Source organism: Vigna unguiculata, chromosome 7 (assembly GCF_004118075.2).
Source record: "Vigna unguiculata cultivar IT97K-499-35 chromosome 7, ASM411807v1, whole genome shotgun sequence".
NCBI lineage: Eukaryota > Viridiplantae > Streptophyta > Magnoliopsida > Fabales > Fabaceae > Vigna > Vigna unguiculata.
In genome coordinates this window covers 5,798,243-5,818,790 of record NC_040285.1, presented here as the reverse complement: position 1 = coordinate 5,818,790, position 20,548 = coordinate 5,798,243, and the positions used below count along the sequence as shown (strand labels likewise).

At 31.4% G+C, this 20,548-nt stretch overlaps 2 protein-coding genes across 3 annotated transcripts; both read left to right on the top strand.

Moving 5' to 3' along the window:
• The first annotated feature begins 1,728 nt into the window (after positions 1–1,728).
• Positions 1,729–3,627, top strand: LOC114190603 (low-temperature-induced cysteine proteinase-like). Its single transcript, XM_028079555.1, has 3 exons — positions 1,729–2,303; positions 2,403–3,232; positions 3,322–3,627. Exons 1-3 carry the CDS (start codon positions 1,838–1,840, stop codon positions 3,412–3,414), a joined length of 1,389 nt encoding a protein of 462 aa, XP_027935356.1. The 5' UTR covers positions 1,729–1,837; the 3' UTR covers positions 3,415–3,627.
• A 13,097-nt stretch (positions 3,628–16,724) lies between these two features.
• Positions 16,725–19,548, top strand: LOC114189513 (glycosyltransferase BC10). 2 transcript variants are annotated; one of them, XR_003605686.1, is made up of 3 exons: positions 16,725–17,842; positions 18,534–18,580; positions 19,328–19,548. XR_003605686.1 is itself a non-coding variant. In XM_028078097.1 (2 exons), exon 1 carries the CDS (start codon positions 16,851–16,853, stop codon positions 17,826–17,828), a length of 978 nt encoding a protein of 325 aa, XP_027933898.1. In that variant the 5' UTR covers positions 16,730–16,850; the 3' UTR covers positions 17,829–17,842; positions 19,328–19,548. The 2 variants fall into 2 exon arrangements, 1 of the variants encoding a protein (XP_027933898.1); XM_028078097.1 differs by lacking the exon at positions 18,534–18,580 and having other exon boundaries at positions 16,730–17,842.
• The last annotated feature ends 1,000 nt before the right edge of the window (positions 19,549–20,548 follow it).

Below are 20,548 nucleotides of genomic sequence, written 5' to 3'. Positions count from 1 at the left end.
AGTGTAAACAATAAGGGTTGATTTTTTTGACTTGTAATCAAATTTATGGTACATAAGAAGTACATCCATTTGGATGATAAAAGAAAAGATTGATTAGTAATATTTAAAAAGTTGTATGCAAAGTAAAAAGCCGCTTTTAACCTATTTGTTCAATTTGTCCACTTATTTGCCTATCTTTCTTTTTTTTTTCGAGCCAGCCATCTAGTGCAAACAATAAGGGTTGATTTTTTTGACTTGTAATCAAATTTGTGGTAGAAAAGAAGTACATTCCTTTGGATGATAAAAAAAAAAAGATTGATTAATAAAATTTAAAATCTTGTACGCAAAGCAACAAGCGCTTTTCACCTATTTGTTCAATGTGCCCCACACCTATTTGTCTGGTGCAAACAGTAAGAGTTGATTTTTGTGACTTATAAGAAGTTCACCCCTTTGGATGATAAAAAAAAGAAGATTGATTAGTAAAATTTATAAAATTGTACGCAAAGTAACAAGACTTTTCACCTATTTATTCAATGTGTCCCACTTATTTGCCCATCTTATGTGGCCTATTTTTTTCTTCAAGCCAATCACCTAGTGCAAACAATAAGGGTTTATTTTTTGAACTTGTAATCAAATTTGTGGTACAAAAGAAGTACATAATAGATTGAATTAGTAAAATTTAAAAAATTGTACGCAAAGAAACAAGCAGCTTTTCACATATATCTTCAATGTGCCCCACTTATTTGTCTATCAGTATATCATTTATATAAAATTAAATTTTGTTTTAATTTTAAGTGAGACAAAATTGCTCAAAAAAATGAGATTGATATGAATTAAAATAACAAATATAGATACTGAATTGAATATTAGACAATAACACATGGTTTTGACACGGACACATTACACTATTACTGTCACACCATACTGATTGTGCCACGTGGCACAATGATGACTTGATACGTGGATAATTAAGAAAAATACAAATTGACACTTAGCATATCTTTAACATTGTTTGCACAATACTAATGAACTAGACCAAGTTACATCAATTTTTTAAAAATTAAGACCTAATTCAAACCAAAAAGAGAATTGGAAACCAATTTGAAATATCTTGACAAAAATTATGATCAAAATTGAAATATTTTGACAAGGCCTTCCAACCCTGACAAATCAATTGCAGTTTCAATACGTTCATGTGGACCTCCTAACTTATTCATCTTTCTGCCATGTGATACAACCTTAGCTCACCTCGATCCTATAATTCTCAATGAATATTAGTTTAACATCTCCTGAGAGTCATACTAGTCTCAATTAAACCATATGATATGAACTTACTACCCCCATTCCACAATTGTCTAGCAACATGGTCATCATAAGAAACCAGTAACAACTTGTCCAACGGTCCTCCAGAATTTCCTTATTCACCAATATCATGCTCCTCCTCAATCATAACATTTTTGTTGCGTCACAATGTGACAACTTTTGCTCAAGATGTCATTGCAACTTTGAGGATGAAGATTAAACTCTTTAAAACATAGGGTTAAAGAAAAAAAAAAGTTAAAGGATAATGATATAAAAATGAAAAAAAAAACTATTTATTTATTATAAAGTATTATAATTATATAAAATTAGAATATTATTGTATATATAGGAAGTAAAGTAGAATTCAATTTGGATAACGAATATCCCAAACATAGTACATTATGCATGCATATTGCAACAACATTCCTACGTTCTCTCCCGTGCTTCCGATTTCAACGCTCCCACCGTTCAAATTCTCAACCAAAGATGGTTGAGAAGTTATAAATACCCTCTTTGACACCCTCATCATATTCATCTCCCTCCCAATAACCTCACCATGGCAACCCTAGTCGGAAGCTCGAGTTTCCCTCCCCACCATGCACTTCTGGTGGTGCTGGTTCTCCTCTCTCTTTCCTTCTGCACCTTCGCCCTCGACATGTCCATCATCGACTACGACGAGGCCCTCCTGCAGAAAACGTACGAGGCGTGGCTGGTGAAGCACGCCAAGGCCTACAACGCCATTGGAGAGAAGGAGAAAAGGTTCCTAATTTTTAAGGAGAATTGGAAGTTCGTTCAGGAGCACAACAATGGGGCGGGGAACAACGAGTTCAGGCTTGGGTTGAACAGGTTCGCGGATCTCACCAACGAAGAGTACAGGGCCATGTTCATGGGCACCCGGAAGAAGAAGCTCGCGTCCAGGAACAGTGCCCGCTACGCTTTTCGCGACGGAGAGACGCTACCTACCACGGTGGATTGGAGGGAGAAGGGTGCCGTTGCCCCCGTCAAAGATCAGGGCCAGTGTGGTGAGTTTTCTTCATTTCTGTTGCTGCAAATCTTTATCTGATTTGTGTTTGGTGATTGATTAGAAATTGATGAGTTAATTGACTTTGGTCTCTATGAAGGGAGTTGCTGGGCATTCTCCACGGTTGCAGCGGTGGAAGGAATAAATCAAATTGTAACAGGCAATCTGACCACACTATCAGAGCAAGAATTGGTGGACTGTGACAGGAGCTACAACATGGGGTGCAATGGAGGTCTCATGGACTATGCTTTTGAGTTTATAAAGCAAAATGGTGGCATTGACACAGAAGAGGATTACCCCTATACAGCACGTGATAATATGTGTGATACAAACAGGAAAAATGCTCGCGTTGTTAGCATTGATGGGTATGAAGATGTCCCAAGCAATGATGAGAAATCTTTGATGAAGGCCGTTGCAAATCAACCTGTTAGTGTTGCCATCGAAGCTGGTGGGAGGGAATTTCAACTCTATGAATCGGGTGTTTTCACTGGGCGATGTGGGACAGACCTTGATCATGGTGTTGCAGTAGTTGGATATGGAACAGAAAACGGTATTGATTACTGGTTGGTGAGGAATTCTTGGGGAGCAGGATGGGGTGAAAATGGTTACATCAAGCTAGAGAGAAATTTGTTGACCAGTGAGACTGGTAAGTGTGGGATTGCAATGGAAGCATCATACCCCACCAAGAGTGGTGTTAACCCCCCAAACCCTGGTCCTTCTCCTCCAACTCCTGCAACCCCTGCAACAGTGTGTGATGAATACTACACTTGCTCACCTGGAACCACATGCTGCTGCCTTTTTGATTATAAAGGTTTCTGCTTTGGATGGGGATGTTGCCCCATTGAGTCTGCAACATGCTGTGATGACAAGTCCAGTTGCTGTCCCCCTGAGTTCCCTGTCTGCGATCCTTTGTCTGGTTCTTGCCGATTGGTAATTTATCCTTTTTCACTACTATCACTAAAACATATATTTTTTTACTAATCTTTGACACAAATCTTTATTTTGTGTGCATGCAACAGAGCCTAGATAACCCATTTGGGGTAAAAGCTTTGAAAAGGGAGGCAGCTACATGTACTTGGACCCAAAGGAAAGCTGCAATGAAGAGTGACTAAGGGACAGAGAGTAAATGGTTTAGGTGCAACAAACTTTAATGTATTGGTACCTCTGATTGTGCCTCTGCTAGAAAATGCTTGAACATGGCATCCTCTGGAACTTGAATTTTACCACTTGGAATTAGGTTCCACTGATGTCTATCTAGATTGTACTCAAACCAAACTTCTCTTTTCCAACTACTCAAGCAGTATGCAATTCATATTCATTCTTCATTGAATTGTGTATAATCTCTGCTTTATGTTTGAATATTTCTTTTTATAATTATCCGTATAAAGGAAAACTAAAGATAGAATTAGTTGAGTTATTTTATGAATAAACTAGTTAATAGAGACATAGAATATATATATATATATATATATATATATATATATATATATGCGGAGGAACAATCTACTACGTTTTTTAGAGAGCTTTGGAGGGTGGAGTTCTAGCCAACGATCAACCATCGTAGGAACATCATACTGCATTCCCTCCATTCTCAAGGTATTGTCTCCTCTGATTTATTGGATGTAATAGAATAATTATAGTTTATAAGAAGAACTCAAATCACTAGTACTATAAACTTAGAAAGAAAACTAAAAGCTACTTGTTTGATTTGAAAAAAAAATAATTTGGAAGTAATTTTTAAAGTCACAAAACTAGTACAATTATATGTAAATACAAGTTTAATTAATTTGACGATTATACTTGTATTTCACTAATTGTATATAAGACTTAGTTAATTCCTAATTTTATTATTATATTACCATAAAATTCCTAATTATTCAAAGTGTTTGAAAATGACATGTAAAAGTTAAAATTGGTTCGCTTGGTTAACTAAATCAAATTTATCCTCACAAACACATGTGCTATTTATGTATGCATTTCTTAGAAATGAAATACATGATAATATTTTAGCAGATGATATTAAGTTAATATATAAGATAAATTTATATTTATTAAATAGTGAAATAGATGGAGAGGAGATGAAAAAATAACTTATGAATAAGAAGAAAAAAAGATAGATAATTTTATAGAAAACATATATGTTAATCTTAAAAGATTTAACAAATAGTTTACATCGAAAAGGATAAATTATAATTATGAAATGTTGCAAATGGGAAAATATTCTTTATATATAATTATCGTGTCTCTTAGATTATAACATTTTTTTGTAAGAAAAATATTTGTCTACATTATTCCAAGTTTTTACATAATTTCTTGAGAAACAATTCAGTATTGTATTGAAAAAAATAAAATATTTGCTTAAAATTGTAGGTCATAAATCACGCTTAAATGTCATTCTTTAAGTGGAACATTAATGAAATTAAAATAAATTAGTAGAACAAATAAATCAGTTTATTGGTATAGTTATTGACATATTTCATGTTTAGTACAATAAAAAATTACAATAAACTTAATTACATTGATTTTATTTGAGTTATGTTAATGATTAACATACTTAATTATGTGTTTGATATTTAGTAATTATAATGACGAGTTTATTAAAAGTTTAATATTAATATAAAAATAAGTTAAAGATGATGCTCTTTACTTTTTACTTTGTAACTTTAAAATATATTTAATGATTTTTTCAACGTTAATTATATATTAACGTGTTAATTTTTTTCCTTAGTAAACACATTCATGAAAATTATATATTACTTATATCCTACCTATATTAACAACTAATAAAATTTATACAAAATTAACGAAATTAAATTATTATACTATATATATATATATATATATATATATATATATCATATTAAAAATATATCAAAACTTATTCTGCATTATTCATCCTACATAGTACATTAAAGAATAACTTAGCATTACTCATAAAATAAAATTTAATAGGGTAAAAATAAATAATGATGATTTATAAAAAAAAAAAAGTTAGGTTAAAAATGACAGGCCTTTTTTTTCATGAATAAAATTCTAATGGATCAAACAAATTTATGTACAACGAAACAAAACTCTTTTAATGGTGATTTATTTACATTGCACAATAAAGAAGTTTTTAATCAAATCATTACAACTATCAAAATGAATTGGAATCTATGAGCTAATCCGACTCCACGGATCCTAATCGAGTTGGGTTAAATCTTTTTTACAAATTTCAATACGAGTTGATTTTTTTATCTGGTTCACTCGGGTTGAATTCCTGGTGAGCCGGGTTGGCTCACTAATCCGCAAACAAAGGGTCACAAGTATTTTTTATTAAATTGGACTTTGTAATTGGGTCATGTTAGGTTTTTTTTTTTTGTGATTACTTTGTATTTGGATTGTATTAAAGTTTATTTAGATTTTAATTTGAATTATAATCTAGTTTTGACTCAAAAAATAAATAAAAAATTTGTATATTTTAATTAAATAAGTCCATGAGTCAACCTGTTTAACCTACCAATCCGTAGTGAACCGATCGGGTTGGAATTTTTTTAACTCATTAATAAGTAAATCGGATTGGGTTAGCTTACTAAATAATCAATCCGTAGTGAATCGAGCTGATCGGGTCGAATTACCCGTTTAGAGAACTCTACAAATCATACAGGTGTTACTTAAATCATCTAAATTATTTCATTGATTAAATATCCACTATCTTAACCCATTTTGTCGTTATAACGTAACGTAGCGAATCAACATTTAAATACTTACTGAAAAAATTGTTCGTATTTAATACCTAAGTGAATTATTTCGAAGATAATTACTTAAAAAGTAATACATATAAAAGGAATTCATGTTAATAAGTATCATTATTTTAAAAGAGTTAATTACAAGTTTTATCAATCAGTTATAATTATTTCATTAAATTTTTCTATTTAGTATTTTTTTCACACATTTTACTATCGAGTTTTTAATTGTTTTTGTATAATTTATTAGCATACTAAATACGTATTTTTCAAAAAGATGTTGTTTGGTCTTTCTGCACTCTCCAAAAGAAAATTGTTTTTTAAGGTATTAACATATTGTCACCAACACACTTAACTTGTCTATAAAATATATATATATATATAAAAAAAAGATATGATAATAAAATGTTAAAAATATAAAGTGTTAAAATTCATAAAACAGATATAGTAAAATAATAAAATAAGACTAATTATTATTTTAATCTTTTATACGTTTTGATATATATAGTAAGTTTTAAAAGTATCAATACCATATTTTATGTATTTTCTTAAAAAACTTCATTCTTATCTTTAAAAAAACATTAAATAGATTAAAAGTAACATTTACCCACGTAATAAAATACATTAAAACGAAGTAATGAACTTTTTTTTAATTTCTTTGATATATATATATATATATATATATATATATATATATATATATATATATATATTTACATTCAATTATTCTAAGCACCAATCAATTCCATTCTATTTGAGTCCCCACCATGAAGTGCTCACCACCAACCTCTTGTGATTCAAAGAAAAGCACTTGTTCTTGTTGTTTTTGTGGTTCCCCACTATTCTTTTCTTGCATCTCACTTCTCTATTCAAACTAAGCAAAAAGAGACCAAAACAATAGAACACAAACTCACCCTTCTATAAAGAACTCACCCTAATTATGACTCTTATACTCTCACTTTTGTTCCTTTGCTTTTTCTCATTATTTTATTCATATATGTATACTTATTTATCCACTTACCCTAGAATAAGTGTGGTCCTCTTCTCATTTATGCATCATAACACTTAAATCTTTCAAGATCAACACTCCTACCCTTTGAATTATTGTCAACATTTTTATTATGAGGAAAACTCATAGTCTTTAAAAGCTATGGAGTTAGAAAAAAGTTTGCTTTTTATATTTAGTTTCCTATGTTTTCAAAAGTTTTACATTACGAAAAGAAGAAGAAGAAGAAGAAAGATTCTACCTTTAATTTTGATCATTATCGATTAATTTGCAACCGTAATGTTTCGTACGAGAGGGGTAGAACAGATTTTTCATTTAGTAAAGGAAATAAACTTTTTCATGAAAAAAAAAATGAGTTCTTTTTTCTATGAAGTTAAATTAACGTATATAAAATTTAGAAAAACTATATTAATAAACACTTGTATGTATAGTTAATTGTACTTTTAGCATTAAATACCTTGTTTTTTTTAGGTGACATTATTCCATTACTCAAAGAGTCTTCTATGTGTGCGTTGTCACGTAGAGTACTATAGGAGTATAATTGAGTTCTTCCTCTTCAATCTCTATATTTCTTAGACTACAAGGAATTCATGGTAAAAAAAAAATTTAGCCACATTGTTTAAATATTTGAATGTAGGTGTTGAATTATGATTTTTGCACGATGAGTTTTGAAAATAAACTTGAGAATGTTAAACTATTGGTATTTGCTATGGATTTAATGAATTAGAACTTGCATATGTTATGAGAAACTAATAGTATTATTGTGTTAGATGCTTAGAAAGTTGAGATAGGTTAGAGAATTGTATTAGCATTGGTGTAATAAATTAATTACCTATCGTAAGTTAATGAATGTTAAGGATGGTTTGAGATTATATTAATTTCCTCTAGTTTTTTAGATGATAAGGTTTTGAATTTGTGCTCATAATACAAATGAGAATCTCATTATGAACACATAGAATAACATAAAATAAACATTTTTTTTAATTTACAAAATTATGTTTTCTCTTTTATTTTCTTAGGTTAGGGCTTGTCATTTTTTTTTCTTATTTTCTTTTTTTTTTTACCATTCACATCATGTGCTATTTATGGAGTATATTATGGAAGTTTCAACGTCTCACTATTAATGGCTTAGTATCATTCCAACATTGATTTGACATTAGATCTTGAATTGGTATCAGAATTTGGTTTGGTTACATCCGTTTGTTTTCTTCTTTTTTTTTCTCTTTTTTTATATATCTTCTCTAGAGCCTTGTGTAACATATACATCTTTTGTATTTTCAAGTTTATTTCCAATAAACGTTTTTCTTCTTATGCTATGCTTATATGGTATAAGTAGATCTTTGATAAATCTCGTTTTCGTTTTTCCTCTTTTGTTTTCTTTTTTTTCTTGTACTTTTTGTCCTATTTCTCTGCCATGACCAACCACCAACAACTCTAGCCAAAGAACATAACCAAGATCCAACTCACCCTTGTTCTTGCATTATTCTAACGGTCCAGGCATTGTCCTTACTTCACAATGTTGTCATATCTTATTTCCAAGGACATTGTCACTAGTTTTTTTAAAACAACTCCTTAATTTCTTGGAAAGCAAAAAAACAACCCATTGTTAGCGAGTTTGTTTCCGAAGCTGAGTACAGATCTCATGATGTCGTCACCAGTGAGCTTTCTTCGATTTATAATTTCTTATCTAATTTTCAAATTTCTTTTTCTTTTGCAACAATTTAATGTGATAATCTAGTCACTATTCAAATCGTCACAAATTCTTTCCATTATGAATAATTCGCATATGGAAATCTGATCTTCACTATGTCAGAGAACTCTGGTGGAAAAGGGAAAGGTCAATTCTTTATGTGGGATTGGACTTATGTATCATTGGTGTTGGATCTCTCCAATGAATTCTTCCATCGATAGACTCACCACTGATATAAATGGTTAGTCTTGGTGATCGACTCATTCGACTACAATATGGTCCCTGTACCAAAAGTCTTTCTGATAGATAATTCAGGTAAGCATGTTCCATTAAGATGCACAACTAGTTGAAAATGTTTCTGCTCGAGATAGAGTATACCAATTTAGCAGAGATCCACCTTGAAGGGGAGATTGTTGTGATCTAAGTGAGAATCTAATTTTCACATTGAATACAAATAAGAAAGTTGGGCAACATATAAAGATGAAGATCCATAAACCTATTGTTGTATTGTCCTAAGATTTTGGATTAAAAGTAATGTTAATTCCTTATTTAATGTTACATTTTTCTTCTTTTACTATGCTGATAATTGGTTAAATTTACTTTCCAATTAATGAAATTTGGACAAAATAATTAGGCTTAAATACCTTTTTGGTCCTCATTTTCGTAGTGTTTGTTGCCGATGGTCCTCATTTTGACAGAATGTTTAAAATGGTCCTCATTTTTACCGAATGTTTAAAATGGTCTTCATTTTCGCAATTCGTGTTTTATTTGGTCCTTTTCTGTAACGCCGTTTAAATCATTAACGGAGCATTGTACAGGTGGCACGGTTTGTATTAGAATGTATTACGTCTACTGTACAGGTGTGGTAATTAGATATTTTGGGATAAATAAGTGAGCTAGGGTTTTGGTAAGGAATGTTTGGGCAGTTGGTGAGTTTTGACAATCTTGTTCCTCCATTCTCAATTGGTGTTGCTGCAATCTTCTTCTTCCTGCAATCCCATTATATAGGTATGTTACGGTCCCAATCTTTTTCCTTTACCTCTGGTTGTAATCGTTGGAGGCAACCGTGCTGTATCACTTCGTGCATTGTTGGTGGTTCAACGAGAAATGAATTAACCCCGATTTGTAGCTGCAGAGAGATGACAGCTTTAAGGATGGCAAGAACTCCAAAGAATATTTGTAGAAAATTTTTGGTACAATTTGTTTTTATTTTTGTGTTAATAATAAATTGGTTTTAATTTTTTGTTTATTGATTTACAGAGTGGTGGTTCCAATAATGTGGGCTACAACTTTTTCAAATGGTGGTGTTGATGAAAAGGATGCCATCATCATGACACAAATGAGGCAGATTAATGATTTGGAGAAGTCATTGAAGGTTGATGAGAATAGGCTGCAATTAGTAATAGGGTTCACTTGTGTTGTTATTGTATTATTCGTATTGTTATTGTGTGTAATCTTTTAAAGTCCAATCTGTTTTGTACTATTGTTAAATGAAGAAATGAATTAGTTTGATTATGTTGATATTAGACCCAACATGTTCAAAATGACATCTTAATCTAAGCATTGAAGTAAGTGATATTGATCTAAGCTTGGGAAAAATTAAATTGATCTAAGTCTGGAAGAAGTTAAATTCATAACATTAATTTATCCTCATCAAAATGCACTACATCAATGATTGGTATGAAGTCCTCAACATTGACATTGATGAAATTCATTGTTGCAATAACATGGCAGCAAAGGATAGTAGTCAGAAGTCATTTCCTACAGCTGCAATATTGAGCATCCACATTCATTGTGCTCGAGCAGCCTTCCACATGAGTATCTTTAATTTTTTGCCAGAGAATCTTTTTCTGAAATTTGCATACGGATGCCTCATGCAAGACCTATGCTCAACCGTGGGTAATAGGTCCTGAATGGCAGACACTAATCCCTGTGAAATGATAAGATTATTAGTACTTACAACATTAAACAAAAATTAATAAATTGAACATATATTAAACATACCTTTTGTTGGTCAGACATAAAGGTCATTGTCCCACACACATCAATACCTCCAAGATCACCATTAAACAATTCCAAGAACCATGTCCAAGTTTCTTTGTTTTCAACTTCCACAACAGCATACGCTAAGGGCAGTAATTGATCATTAGCATCTCTACCCACAGCACTCAACAACTCACCTCTGTATTTTCCTTTTAAAAAACAACCATCATGGAAGTAATTTAGAAACCATGCAGAACATCACAACAGTCGAAAGACAAACAAACCCCAAAATAGAATTACGAAAACCCTAACCCACGAGCAAACACAATCTAGAAAACCCACAACCCACTTACCTCGTTGATGATGATTAACTAAAAAATTGAAATGAAGAGCGCAACTGCAATCCAATGATGAAATGACAAGTATTAGTTGCTTCCTCTACAAATACGAGCTCAAGAAACACGAAGATGAAGAAATTTCCCTAATTGCAAAATTTCTCCTAAATTGAAAAATTAACGTTAATTAGCCATATGTACATAACACACCCTAATACAAATCGTGCCACCTGTACAATGCTCCGTTAATGATTTAAACAGCGTTACAGAAAAGGACCAAATAAAACACGAATTGTGAAAATAAAGACCATTTTAAACATTCGGTAAAAATGAGGACCATTTTAAACATTCTGCCAAAATGAGGACCATCCGCAACAAACACTACGAAAATGAAGACCAAAAAGGTATTTAAGCCAAATAATTATTAGGATTATTTGACTAAACCTTAATCCTAAATCAATTTATTCATCGTATGAATTTCACCTGTAGCTTAATATCATATCAATCAATTTAATTAGTGAGAATTAATCGTTTAATCGGATTAAAAATTGATGTTTTTTTTTAATTTAATCTCATTCCTAATTCTATTATTTTTAGTTTAGTTTTGGTTTAATTTAATTGTGTTTTTAATTATTATTTTAAACAAACCCTACTTTTTTGTTACATTTTTAATTGTTTGATGTACATGTTTGATAAATTGTTAGTAGTAAATTAGTTTTATGAAGTTAAATTTAGTATTGAACAAAACCAAAGTATAATTTGTTTTTATTTGTTTGTGTTTTATGTATAGTATAACCTAAACATTGTCATCTTTGAAAGACAAGGTAGTCACACTACAAAAATAACTATTTTTAGTGGCGTTATATTTGACATTTTTTAGGGTTTTAACTCTCATTGAGGATATTTCTTGTGGTTTGTTGTTCTCCTAGAAGTAGGGATGTCAACGAGGCGAGTAGGATACGGATAGTAACTCCCCCGTACCCTATTCGTGGGATAAATATCCGTCCCATACCTGTATTCATATCCGTGCGGATATTCGTTATGCAGGTGCTCACATATTTTTTTAATATCCACAGATATCTGCGAGTATTTACAACAAATTTTTTTAATATTTAATAAAAAAATTAACCATAAATTCAAATAAAAATGCATAACCTTTATAAATTTCAAACAAAGTGAAAATAATTCATTTAAATAGTGTTAAATGAAAATTTACAAATAAATGGAAATTTTTTAAAATCAATTGATAAAAAATAACCCACTCAAAATCAATATGTTAATGTTTTAATAATTTTTTTAACTTCAATTAGAGTATAGAGGGTACGGGTATCCACGGGTACGGATACTATGATACCCGTACCTGCCCCGTTAACATGCGGGTATACAAAATATTCGTACTTGTTACCTGCGAGTATCCATTTTCAATATCCATTTTATACACATTACGGGTTTTATCCGAGGATACCCGCGGGTACGGATTTTTTTGACATCCCTACCTAGAAGTGACAGTGTCGCTAATAGATTACCGAGGGGTTTTAGCATTAGGGTTATGAATTAATATCAAATCTATTTGAAGCATTAGCAGTTGGTGTATATGATTTAGTTACCATTTTTTTTCAGTAAAAATATCTAGTAATTGATTGATTAATTTAATAAATGAATTATCCTTTGAACTTTCAGTTCACATTCTTTTGTACGAGAATCAAGACAAGATAATGATAATTCATTTGAACTAATATCTTTTTCCAATTGTTTTCTTTCTCCCCATAATGTTGGAAAAATTTATTTATCAAATAGATAGTCAAAAAATATAACTATAAATAAGTCTCTTATTGATAATTCAAGATATTTTATCATTGATGAAAAATCATATCCAACATATATTCTCAATCATCTCTAATGACTCATCACGTCCTTTTTGGTGGGGAAAATGGAACATATACACCACACTAAAAAATTCTTAAATGAGAAATATTAAGTTATTGATCAAAAACCAATTGCATAATAAATAATTTGTGATAACTTGTTGGCTTGATGCGAATCAATATTGTAGCATGCAAAAATGCATATTCCCAAGTAGTCATTGGAATATTAGTTCTCATAAGTAATGGTCTTGCAAGCGTTTTTAAATGCTTTATTAATTTTCTGCTAGTTCATTTTGAGTATAAACATGTGCTACTTGATGTTCAATTTCAATTCCAATTGATATACAATACTTATGAAAAGCATGAGATGTAAATTCACCAACATTATCAATTTTCTTAATCGAATAATCTAGGACGTTAGCTCTTAACTTTACTAATAACTTTGCAAATGTTCGATTGTGAGTTGATAATAAATAAATATGAATATGTGACAATCTAGTTGATTCATCAAAAACCATGAAAAATATAAATGATCCACATGATGGTGTATTGGACCACAAATATAACCTCGTATTCGTTCTAAAAAGGAGATTGACTCATTTCTAATTTTTTTTCTAGTGATTATCTTATTATGAATTTTCCTTATGAACATGCAGTACATAAGAAATCATTGGACTGAAGAAGTTTTTGACTCTTAAGTGGGTGTCCACTTGAGTTTTCAATTATTTTTCGCATCATGATAGATCCAAAATTACCCAACCGATCATGCCAACAAAGAAATTTATTTCTATTTGTAAGGTTCTAGCTTACAATGACTCTGTTTCAATTGTACTAATATATATGTAGTAGAAGTCATAAGAGAAGGTTGATAATTTCTCTAATACACATTTTTTATTCGACTCAATTCTAGTGATATAAAGATAGTCAATATCTTCTTCATTATTTGTCTCAATATGATATCCATTTAGACGAATATCCTTGAAACTTAATAAGCTTCTAGTAGACTTGGGAGAATAAAATGCATTTTTAATATGGAATCTTGTACCTCTTGGTAGAAGTACAATGTCTCTTCCAAAGCCTTCAATTATATTTGTACTACTAGAAATAGTGCTAACTTTGACTTCCTACATTTTCAAATAAGAGAAAATTTTATTACTCTTCATAATTGTATGAGTTGTTACACTATCAGCAAGACACAAATCTTCAATTTTGTAAGAGGAGAAGAAAAAGAAGAAAAAAAATAGAAGATTTAAAATATTTATTGATCAAGAAAAACTTACATATAAACAACATGAAACAAAATATAAAGCATTGTCTTCAAATTAGGAACATAATATGCAAGAATATATTTCTTTACACTCCCATTACCAATGAGGTGATCAATGTTTTCATTTTGTTTAACAAAGAAAATAACAATATCAAGATGAGTGACATACATATGGCCATAATCAAAAACATCATTTTCATAAACAAAATGTGTTTTTATGTTCTTCTCAGTATTCTCTAAGATACTTTAGTGTACGACAATTACGACTCAAATGGTCTTTACCATCGCAATAATAACTTATATTTTCATTTTATTTGTCATCATTTTCACTTTCTTTCTTTTTTTCACATTATTATTCCACTTCTAGTGATAAAACGTCTCTTTGAAATTTTGTTTGTGACCATGTCCACACCCATAATCATTAGCACGACTACAATCATGACCAAGGCCATAACTATAACCATGAAAATATGAATCAGAGATATTACTGCATCCACAACTGGGAATGGATAGAACTGGTTGAGTAGGTCTTATGATTTTTCATAAAAAATTTCATTATTTTGTTAAATCACAAAAACCCACAAAATAAATTCCTTATATTTTTTATTTTTTTTCTCATGATATTTAATTGTTGTATTTATTGCATAGACACATTAAATTATATATTCCAAATTTTAAGTTTACCGTCCTAAATTTGTTTTGTCGTAAACGTAGCCCGATGATGTTAATTAAACACGTAACCTTCCTCTAATCAATTATCTTGATGTTTTAATATTTGATAAAAACACCAACATGAAAAAACAGATAAATCAAAATATCGAACATCAAACTAGCTGGTAAACCAAAAGTACGTAATTAAAGCAATAAACAAACTTAACTAAACTATTTTTTTAAAAAGGTAATTAACCACAGTTTAGTTGGCATCTTGAAGCATATAATGAAATTATCTAAACCTTTTTATCCTTTCAATCAAAAATAAAATCCCACTTTCTTCTTCTGTCCCATCCTTTTAGAGATTCCTCCAAAAACACCTTTTCCTGTTCTAACACATGTACCCCTTCCATATCAAATATCATAGACACACTTGTCCTTCTCATAAAAAACCTACTCTTTCCAATTTCATCAATCTTATCTTCCACCACACCACACCATTAACATTTATTTTTCATACCACTCTATTAGGATTTCCTAAATTCATTCAAAATGACAAATAACTGTTCTTATTGGGTAAACACCCTATTACCTAAATTAAAAAGGACACCCTCCAAATTACAATTTTCGTTTTCTTTAATTCTGAACTTTAGAGTTTAAAATAGTATTAACTATTTTATTTTTGTTAATTGTATTTTTGTTTTTATTTAATATTTAACTAGTTTATATTGAACATGAAATAGAAATGTAAAATAATAAAAACGTAATTAAGTTTAAATTTCGTGATAAACTTGAATATTTGTAATCAAATGTTATAATTTTTAGTCTATCGAGTATTTAAAATTGTTATATTTTTCTATTGAATTTTTGTCTTTTAATTTTTTCTAACTCGACGAAACAAATTTTATTTTGCTTCATCATTTAGTTGACTCGTATGATAAAATATGTGAGATTTTATGATTAAGAAAGATATGAGATTCTTGTTCAATAAATGATGATTGAATTATATTGCTATTATTATCCAGGGTTAAATATGTTTTTTTCTGTTAATTTTAAGTGAAAATTAGAAATAGTCCATTTTCGAAATTTTGAACTAATTTAGTCTCTCAACTTAAGGAAAAAAAATGTGTATTTAGTCATTTTAATCAAATCTTTTTAAGTATATTTGACATTTAAACGTTTATTATAATAGTATTTGAGTTATTTACATCGTTTAACTCATTCTCGATTTAATGTTAGCTAAAAAACGCATTTAAAATGTCAAATTAACTTAACAAAATTTTGTTAAAATAACTAAATTTATCCAATTTTTAAAGATAAAAAACTAAATTGGTCTAAAATTTCGAATAAAGACTAATTCCAATTTTAAAAAGAAACAAAAAAATATTTAACACTATTTACTAGATAAGATCATCATGTTCTTCGTCCTTAAAAATATAATTGTAGGCCAGATTAACTTTAAAAATCTTATTTAATATGATAAATTTGGAAGAGTAAATTTAAAAAAAAAAGTTGGATGAAAATGAGATCATTTGAATTACCTTACTCAATTAATAAATATTACAAAACTTGATTAAAAAATATAAAAAAGTTTAAATACTCAATATAACAATAAAATTTAATTAAAATTCAACTAAAAATACTTTGATAATACAATATTAAGTCTAGTAATTATTTTACTAAAGTTAAAATATTTATTACATTTATTAATTTTATATAAAAATTGTAAACTATAAGAACTATTTATGAATTGAAAAATACTATTTGAATGAAAATTATTGCCCACACAAATAGTTTAACATTAAAGGGAGTTGTTACACAATCATATTATTGTAAGAAAGAATTTATCTTTAAAAATAGTTGAAAAGGGAAAAGAAATTCAGAGGCTTTTGACTATGGGGGAGAAAAAGTAAAAAATAGTGAGAAAGAAGGGAAGAGAAGTGAAGTGAAGGCTTGGCATGATGAAAAACCAAAGCTTTGTTTTTTCTCCAACACTCTAACTCTCTTCTTCTCTTATCTTTCACCAATGTTGTCATCTCCAGTATTGCTCTCTCTCACCCTCTTCCTCTCCCTCCCTCTCCTCCTCCTCCTCTCCCCTCACCTCCTCTTCTCGCCGCCGGACGCCGACGACCTCGCCCTCTTCCGCCGCGCCGCCGCCCCACACACCACCTCCCACCTCTCCTCCACCCCGAAAATCGCCTTCCTCTTCCTCACCAACTCCAACCTCACCTTCTCCCCTCTCTGGGAAACCTTCTTCTCAGCCTCCCACACCCACCTCTTCAACATCTACATCCACGCCCACCCGCCAATCCAACCGCCCGGCGGCCCCTTCCCCCGCTCCCGCTTCATCCCTTCAAAACCCACCTCCCGCGCCTCCCCATCTCTCATCGCCGCCGCGCGCCGCCTCATCGCCGCCGCACTCCTCCACGACCCCCTCAACCTCTACTTCGCCCTCCTCTCCCAGCACTGCATCCCCCTCCACTCCCTCCCCTTCACCCACAACTACCTCTTCAAAAACCCCACCTTTCCCCACCGCAGCTTCATCGAGATCCTCTCCCAGGACCCCAACCTCGAAGCGCGTTACGACGCGCGTCCTCCCATGCTCCCCGAAGTCCCCTTCTCCTCCTTCCGCGTCGGCTCCCAGTTCTTCATCCTCACCCGCCGCCACGCGCGCATCGTCGTCCGTGACCGCCGCCTCTGGAACAAGTTCCGCCTCCCCTGCCTCACCCCGGAACCCTGCTACCCCGAAGAACACTACTTCCCCACTCTCCTCTCCATGGAGGATCCGAATGGCTCCACCGGGTTCACCCTCACCCGTGTCAACTGGACCGGCTCTTGGGACGGCCACCCCCATACCTACACCGCGCCGGAGATCTCGCCGGAACTTATCCACCGCCTCAGGCACTCCAACTCCAGCTATGTTTACCTCTTCGCCAGAAAGTTTGCTCCGGAGTGCCTCCAACCGTTGATGGAAATAGCCCATGACGTCATTTTCCGGGATTGAAATGAAACAAGTTGGTAAGTGAGTGCGAACTTTCCGGTTTCTGCTTCTGCTACCGCTACTGAACACTCTGTGCCGACGTCACTCTTTCTTTTTGTAGAAAAAAAATCGTATTTTGTAGAATAAAAGATAAAGAGTAAATAAATATTCGTCCAGAAAAACAAAAATGAAAATTTATTATACTACACAACCATTTTTGTTGAGGTAGAACTAGATTCATATTTTAAAGTAGAATAATTGTTTAATTAATTTAGAAGATTTATGCAAAAAGAGTAATAAGAAATATTGGTGAGTGTTCGTTATGGTGATGTCGCTTTCGAACTTTAGGGGATTCGGTTTTCGGTGTTTTATTATTTTATCTTTGGACATTTTTGTGAGAGGAAAAGGTAGGGGGCATCTACCTTCTAGTGGGATGAAGTGTGAAATGATAATTAGGATATTGAAATTCACACCACAAATTTATTTATTTGGGCCACAATGTCGATTACATGATTTTCTTTTGATAGGGTTATCTGTGAAATACTATAAACTCTTTTTCTTAATACTACAACAATGAGCAATATTAGTTGAATTGACGAAGAAATAAATCTATATTAAATAGTTGTTTATTTGCTTTGAAGTGATGTGACCACTTACTCATTCTATTGTTTCTTGCATTTGTTGTTTGTTGCTTGAAATGGGTCATGGCAAACCTTATTTAATTTGCAGGGGTTATGAGCTGTGATTAAAGAAGTGTTTTTGTTGTTGTGATTGGGGTAGGTATGAGCATTTGTTTTATTACCAAGTTATATTATAAGAGAAAAAGACACTTAAGAGACTCTAACATCATCAAATATCTGATTAGGAAAATGCACATTCAAAACTCACCCGAAAATTCTGAGATGTTGAACACTTGTATGTTGTGTGATTCGGTCCTTCTCATCATAATGTAATGTTTGTTTCAGTTTGTTTGAACATGAGCCAAGTTGTCTGAACATGATACGATAATAAGAGAAGCAACCAACCCTACATAAACATTTTTGTAGTATCATACATGTCACTTTCTCCCTAGTTATTCCTGCCTCATATGATTACTAGATCTTAGTACAGCTAGAACAAATTACACCAGTTTCACCAATTAAAAAATCTCAACAAAATTGAGTTATGTTACATAGTCTTTTAAGTTAAAGCATCTATGTTTTCTGCAACACAATCTGTAGGAACCCTTTTACTTTTACTGTCAGTTTGAGTTGAAAGTGGTGATCTTTGAAGGGTCCTACATAGAGTTACAAGATATGGCGAAATCTTAGGGTACTGATGAGTAGCAAGTTGCAGTATCTTGAAAAGAGCATATTTTTGTATAATAGTACTGCAAAATGGGTTGAAATTGTGTACTGAGGTCACGTGCCTGAGAATGTGAACTTCATTACATTACATTACATCCAAGCATGAGATAAGAAAAGTGTGGTAGTGACATTGGACAATTATTCTCACGTGAATTTGTGTTTTATATATGTTTTCAGGGCATCTTTGGGAAGAGAAAGGGTTGTGTTGATGATGTTGAATACAAATGTGTGTACAGAAGATCTGATTTCTTTAATTGTAAATCTTGTTTGTGAACAGATAGAGAGAGGCAAAATGGTTTCCAAAGGAGACCACATGGTAGAATGTTGAGAATTGTATTGTTAAAAGTTTAATGCAAAAGTTTAACCTTTTAGAAGAAGATGGATCTATATATTATCTATTTAAAAAATGTTTTTTTAACAATTAAATTTTTATCTTTTTTTTTAACAATTTAATATGACATATTTTAAGTAATTTTTTATCTTTTTATTTTTTGGATTCTAAAATCACTTAAAAATCTTATCTCAAAATATTTTATATTGTAAGAAAAATTTATCAAAATTAGAACTATGTTATTCTGTTTTTAGGTAGAAACGAAGTGTATCATGTTTTTACTCATCCGCTAGAATGAAAAGTGGATTGGATTACATCGAGATATTGACTTTATACAATAATAATTGAAAATCTAAAATATGAAATAAGTTATAAAATTAACTTTGTAAATTAAGTGTATTGGAGAACGTAAGTTATTACATGAGATGGATTAAAATTTTGAATTCTTGAAAGTTAGAGAAGTATGAATAAAAGATATATTAAACTATATCAAGATTATTTTCTTAGTAATATTATGTTGATACTTTTAATTAGAGTCATAGATAATTAGACATACAAGATATAACACAGGTTTATAATAGTAGTAGAAGAAATAGAATAACAATTATTATGCGAGTTAAAGGAGATTCTAAGTAAAACTTTTTAGTAAGATTATCCGCGTCAATCGTTTAGGAATGTAATAAGAGAAAATAGTTGAAAGAATTGAATAGTAGAAATAGCATATGGAACCAAAATCTTTAGTTTCATTTTTCTAAAAACCTTGCTTACATGCTATCCTTCTGAATTTTTCTTGTGCGCTTCTCTTGGAGATTAATGAAAAAAAAAATTATTATTACTATTTCCAAAATAGTGTAGATAATGTGATTTTCTTGCATCCTTAAAAAGTTACTATTATATTGGAAAATATTTGGATAAAGGAACCAATTTGATTTCTTGAAGTTTTATATATATATAAAATCTTTTATCACTTCAGGATTGTTCTCATTGCGATGCGATTCCCTTTTCTTATGGTAGAGGAATTGGGAGATATCTCTCAAGAGATGTGGTTGTTATAGGTAAGAAGTTTC

What these genes read in the sequence shown, in the direction of transcription:
- LOC114189513 (XM_028078097.1), top strand. Translation starts at nt 16,851, where the DNA reads ATGTTGTCATCTCCAGTATTGCTCTCTCTCACCCTCTTCCTCTCCCTC.
- LOC114190603 (XM_028079555.1), top strand. Translation starts at nt 1,838, where the DNA reads ATGGCAACCCTAGTCGGAAGCTCGAGTTTCCCTCCCCACCATGCACTT. An exon ending in CAAAGATCAGGGCCAGTGTG is followed by an intron (nt 2,304 to 2,402) that starts GTGAGTTTTCTT and finishes GTCTCTATGAAG; the next exon opens with GGAGTTGCTGGGCATTCTCC. An exon ending in TGTCTGGTTCTTGCCGATTG is followed by an intron (nt 3,233 to 3,321) that starts GTAATTTATCCT and finishes TGCATGCAACAG; the next exon opens with AGCCTAGATAACCCATTTGG.